Source organism: Bison bison, unplaced genomic scaffold (genome assembly GCF_000754665.1).
Source record: "Bison bison bison isolate TAMUID 2011002044 unplaced genomic scaffold, Bison_UMD1.0 scf7180017864495, whole genome shotgun sequence".
Lineage (NCBI taxonomy): Eukaryota > Metazoa > Chordata > Mammalia > Artiodactyla > Bovidae > Bison > Bison bison.
The window spans coordinates 7,356,518-7,362,497 of record NW_011495054.1 but is presented as its reverse complement, the minus strand read 5'-3'; the positions used below and the strand labels follow the sequence as shown (position 1 = coordinate 7,362,497).

The 5,980-nt window shown below is 46.7% G+C and overlaps 1 protein-coding gene across 1 annotated transcript in view; it reads left to right on the top strand.

Annotated features, from left to right (window-relative positions):
• ACACB (acetyl-CoA carboxylase beta) overlaps positions 1-5,980 on the top strand; it is a 111,092-nt gene that overhangs the window by 13,203 nt on the left and 91,909 nt on the right. Inside the window, exon 2 of the mRNA XM_010828668.1 lies at positions 4,398-5,053. Coding sequence (XP_010826970.1) covers positions 4,482-5,053 — 572 coding nt within the window. The 5' untranslated portion in view covers positions 4,398-4,481. The remainder of the gene's footprint in view (positions 1-4,397; positions 5,054-5,980) is intronic.

Sequence of the window (5,980 nt, the reverse complement as noted above, 5' to 3'; positions counted from 1 at the left end):
GACTGCAAGGAGATCCAACCAGTCTATTCTGAAGGAGATCAGCCCTGGGATTTCTTTGGAAGGAATGATGCTAAAGCTGAAACTCCAGTCCTTTGGCCACCTCATGCGAAGAGTTGACTCATTGGAAAAGACTCTGATGCTGGGAGGGATTGGGGGCAGGAGGAGAAGGGGACGACAGAGGATGAGATGGCTGGATGGCATCACTGACTCGTTGTACGTGAGTCTGGGTGAACTCTTGGAGTTGGTGATGGACAGGGAGGCCTGGCGTGCTGTGATTCCTGGGGTCGCAAGGAGTCGGACACAACTGAGCGACTGAACTGAACTGAACTGAACTGAACCTCTGCAAGGTAGATTTGGGATGTTAGGTCCACTGGCCCCTATCAGAATTAACAGCAGATCTTAAAGTGAGAAAGGAGGCCAAAGTGAGGGGAATTGCTGATCCCTTCCATTCATTAGCGCCCAGTTTAGAGCTTGGCTGCTTTACCCACCAGCCCTCAATTGCTTACCATGCATGTTTCTCGCCATCTCGCCCGTCTGCCCATCCACTTGACCCCTCTCCATGCACCACCTCTCTGTTCTTCTACCTGTAGCCCCCATCAGCCATCCATTCACACAGCCAGCAAGTTATCAGGGTGCCCGTGTCATATAAAACCAGAGAGTGGCTGGTTTTCCAGTGGGAGTCAATGTGAAGACTGCATCCTCAGGGTTCCAAAACCTCGAACCATTGCAGCGTGTTTTTGCTCTTTTATTTTCTCAGCAATAACTCAAGTGGTTTTCTGTTTAGAGTAGTGGGCAGCTCAGCATTTCCATTTAATGCACTTATAGTTTCTTATTTCTCAAAACCTCCAATGAGTACATTTATTTTTCAGAAATATTCATGTGTTCAGCTGCGCCGGGGCTCTGTGGATGTGGCTCATGCACTTTTACTTGTGGCAGTTGTTCCCTGACCAGGGATCGAACCCCGGCCCCCTGCATGGGGAGCATGGAGTCTTAGCCACTGGACCCTCGGAAAGACCCACCAACGTGTACATTTAAAGTGTCCCTCAGATCAGCCACATTTGTACAAGGTCTTCTGCTTGGCACTCTTCAGAACTGCTATGGAGACACCAGCTGGTGTTCCTGAATGCAGCTTCAGAAATGACATCTGAAAATCAAAATTGTAGCCTGCTTCAAGCCATCTCTCCCAGACCCACATGGTGAAGAGACTCTTGCCTTTCTCTTCTCCAGGGGATCTTCCCAAAAGTGAAGTGAGATGAAGTGAAGTGAAAGTCGCTCAGGCGTGTCCGACTCTTTGTGGCTCCATAGACTATACAGTCCATGGAATTCTCCAGGCCAGAACACTGGAGTCGGTAGCCTTTCCCTTCTCCAGGGGATCTTCCCAACCCAGGGATTGAACCCAGGTCTCCCACATTGCAGGCAGATTCTTTACCAGCTGAGCCACCAGGGAAGCCTGATATTTGTCAAATATCAACTGATCATAGCTGTATGGGTTTACTTTTTGACCCTCGATTCTATTCCATTTGTCTATATGTCTCTTGATTCTCATACCATGTTACAGTTTTGTAGTAAGTTTCAAAATTGGCAAGTGTGAGTCCTCCAACTTTGTTTTGCTTTCTTAAGATTGTTTTGGCTGTCTGGGGCCCCTTGCCATTCCATATGAATCTGCAGATTGCTTTGGGTAGTGTCATCATCTTAACAAAAGTAGGTCTTCCAACCCATGAGCATGGGATGTCTTGCCATTTATTTAGGTCTTCTTTAATTTCTTTCAGCAATGTTTCTTAGTTTTCAGTCTATAGGTCTTTCACCATTGTGATTAAATTTATTCCTAGGTATTTTAATTCTTTGGAATGTGATTTTGTAAATGGAGTTATTTTCTTAATTCCCTTTTCAGATTGTTCATTGTTGGTGTATGGAAACAAAACTGATTTTTGTGTATTGATCTTATATCCAACAATCACTTAATTTACTACCTTTGTTAGCATTTCTTGGTAGTTCTTTAGGATTTTCTGTATATAGGCTCATGTCATCTGTGGACAGAGGTGATTTTATGTCTTTTCAATTTGGATGCCTTTTATTCCTTTTTCCTGTTTAGTTGCTCTGGCTAGAACTTTCAGTAGGATGTTGAATAGCAGTGGTAAACGTGAGCATCCTTGTCTTGTTCCAGATCTTAGGAGAAAGCTTACCATCTTTCAACACTGAATATATATTTACTGTACTTTTTGTCATCAGTGTGCCTTACTCTGTTGAAGTCCTTTTCTATTCCTGCTTTTCTGAATGTTGTTATCATTAAAGGGTGTTGGATTTTTTTTTTTTTTTGGCCATGCCATTTGGCTTCTGGGATCTTAGTTCCCCCAACCAGGGATCGAACCCAGGCCCTTGGCAGTGAAAGCTGGAAGTCCTAATCACCGGGAATTCCCCATGGTGTTGGATTTTTCTGTGTTCATTGAGATGATCAATTTTTTTCCCGCTTTGTTCTATTAAAGTGGTTTGTTACATTGATTAACATTGACCAACCCTTAACTGACTTTTCTTTAAAAGGAAACTTGAGCACATGAAAAGAGAAACATCTTCTGACCCTGTGTGTTACCCAGAAAATAACCCAAACCACATTTCAGCAAGTCCTGATGATTCTAGAAGCCAACAATCCCTTTCATCTACAAATTGGAATATAATAAAGTCTTTAAAACAAAATTTTGTGTATTCATTTTTGGCCCTGCTGGGTCTTCGTTGCTGCCCAAGGGCTTTCTCTAGCTGCCCAATCAGGGGTCTATTCTTTAGTTGCAGTGCCCCGGGCTTCTCATTGCAGCCGCTTCCCTTGTTGTGGAACATGGGTTCTAGGGCGCATGGACTTCAGTAGCTGTGTGCATGGGCTCCGTTGCTCCTCAGCATGTGGGATCCTCCCGGATTGGGGACGGAACCTGTGTCTCTTGCATTAGGTGGATTCTTTACCACTGAGCCACCAGGGAAGCCCCTGAAGTCTTTTTTTTTTTTAAGTGCTTATTAATTTGGTTTGTTAGATCTTAGTTGCAGCATGTGGGATCTTCCTTGCGGCACGTGGGCTCTTACCTGGTTGTGGCTTGTGGCCTGGTAGTCATCCACATGCTTAGAGGCATTAGGGTTTTAGTGTCTCAGTCAGGGACTGAACCTGTGTCCCCTACACTGGAAGGCACATTCTTAAGTACTGGACCAAGGAAGTCCCCCCTACCCTTTTTTTTCTTTTAAAGAAAAGCTTTATTGAGGTATAATTCATATACCATATGACTCACTTAAAGTGCACAATTCTGCAGTTTTTCGTCTATTCACAGAGTGGTGAAACCATCACCACAATCAGTTTTGGAACATTTTCATCACTCCAGTCAGAAACCCTGTACCATTAACCTTCATCTCCACCCCATTAGCCCCAGGCAACTGCTAATCTTTCCATATCTATCAATTCTGCCTAATCCAGATGTATTGTCTACACAATATGTGGTCTGCCGGAACTGTTTTTCTTCACTTAGCATAAAGTTTATTCTTTTTAGTGGCTGAACAATATTCCGTTGTATGGACAGACCCCATCTTGTTAGTGGCTTTTATCAGTGGGCACTTGGGATGTTTCAGCTTTGGGGATATTATGAATAATGATGCTATGAGTGAAAAGTGAAAGTGTTACTCGCTCAGCTGTGTCCGACTCTTTGTGACCCCCATGGATTTTAGCCCACCAGGCTTCTCTGTCCGTGGGATTCTCCAGACAAGAATACTGGAGTGGGTGGCCATTCCCTTTTCCAGGGGATCTTCCTGACTCAGGGATCAAACCCAGGTCTCTTGCATTGCAGGCAGATTCTTTACCACCTGAGCCACTAGAGAAGCCCAGTGACTCTGTAACAGTCTTTCAATGTACCTAATCTCATTGAGTTCTCTCTCACATGCATTTTCATGATTTATGCATGTCTCAGGAAAATCCCATGGACAGAGGAGCCTGGTAGGCTGCAGTCCTTGGGGTCACTGAGGTCGGACACGACTGAGTGACTTCACTTTCACTTTTCACTTTCATGCATTGGAGAAGGAAATGGCAACCCACTCCAGTGTTCTTGCCTGGGGAATCCCAGGGACGGGGGAGCCTGGTGGGCTGCCGTCTATGGGGTCACACAGAGTTGGACACGACTGAAGTGACTTAGCAGCAGCAGCAGTAGCAGTGTCTATAATTAGAAGTTAAGAAACATGCCACAGACCCCAGAGCTCATGATGGGCAGAGCTGGGGGAGGAGAGCTCCTTCTCCGCTCCCTGTATAGTGCTTCTCCCTTCTAGCTCTCTCTGCCGAATATAGCACCCCAACTGGCTTTTGCCACCAGCTCCTTTAAAAAGCCAGGTAACATGATTGCATAGATCCTAAAATGGCTCTCTTGTTCTCCTTACAGATTTTCTGAATGATCCTGCTTCTTTTTCTATCTTGTCTGATTTTCTCCTGCCTGACCTTTTCCCAATTAAAAAGCTGAGGGAAAATGTCAGACTCCAAGCAAGTCACCAAGAGTAAACGGAAAGTGAGCTTCACCCCGAGTCAGGAGCCGATTCCAGCCTCAGAGGGATCCCAGGAGCCACCGCAGGAAGACTGCAACAGCAGCCCTCTGCCAAAGACCCCTAGCCAGGCTGAGCTGGCCTCCCACAAAGGACCCCAAGACACCTGCCAGCAGAGGCCCTCCCGATCACCTCTGCCACAGAATCCCCAAGGAAACCCCCTCTCGTCTGATGACGCGTCCCCAGCATGCCAAGCCAACGGGTCAGAGACTGAAGGCCCGGAGATCCCAAATACCAATGACCTGTCCGCGCTAGCCAGGCCCCAGGGCCAGCGAGCCAGAACCCTCTCCAGAGAAGACAGGAAGCAGGCACACATCAAGAGACAGCTGATGACCAACTTCATCCTGGGCTCTTTTGATGACAACTCCTCCGATGAAGATGCTGGTGCTACCCTGTTCCGACAGTCTTCCCGGAAGGGCAGCCGGGCCAGCCTGGGGACCCTGTCCCTGGAGACTGCTCATGCCGCAGGCGAGACTGAGACCTCTGCCCCTGTTATAAGGTAACTCAGACTTTGTCCCTGTAACCAGGAGGTGCAGCGTTGCGGTGGGGTCTACACCCTTCCCTGTGCAGCCAAGCAACCGGCTATGCCAGTGCTTTGAAGGTGGCTATGTGGCAAGCAGGAGACATGAGGCTCCCCCCCCACCTTCCTTCCCTCCTCTCAAAATCATTTGTTGAGTATCTCCTGTGAGTACAGGGCTCCAGGCCAGGACATTGGCTTTCCAGAAGACTGTGGTCTAGTTGGGGCAGATGACCTTGTATGTAACAACTAGTTATAATCTAAGCAGAAAGAAGCTCAGGTTGGCAAGAGCCAAAGCAATGATGGAAACCCCAAGGGAGGGACTGTGTCCCTGCCTCCTGATGAATATTCATTTATTTGTTGATTCATCCAACAGATAATTAACAACTGTAAAACAAGTCTTCCTCCAGTGATGAAAGCAGAAACTCAAGGGAATTCCCTGGCAGTGCAGTGGTTAGAACTTGGTGCTCTCACTGCCCTGGGTATGGGTTCAATTCCTGGTCGGGGAACTAAGATCCCACCTCCAAAAAAAGAAAAAGCAGAAATTCAAATACTGTAACCACATCCATCAAGTTGATTGTTGAAAACAAACACCTATAGGTCCATCCCAGGTGGGACCGTCCCAGGGGTGCGGTCAGTGGTTTTGTTTTTTTTTCCAGTTATTTTTTTTTGTTTGCTTTTTATAGTGAAGTAGTGAAACTACTATTGATTTGTTTGCTCTGTCGGGTCTTCACTGTGGCATGTGGGCTTAATTGCTCTGTGGCATGTGGGATCTTATTTCCCCGATCAGGGATCGAACCCACATCCCCTACATTACAAGGCGGTTTCCCAACCACTGGACCACCAGGGAAGTCCCACTGGCTTTGTTTCTGTTGTGACTGTTATTGGACTTTGCCACTTCCCCTCCCA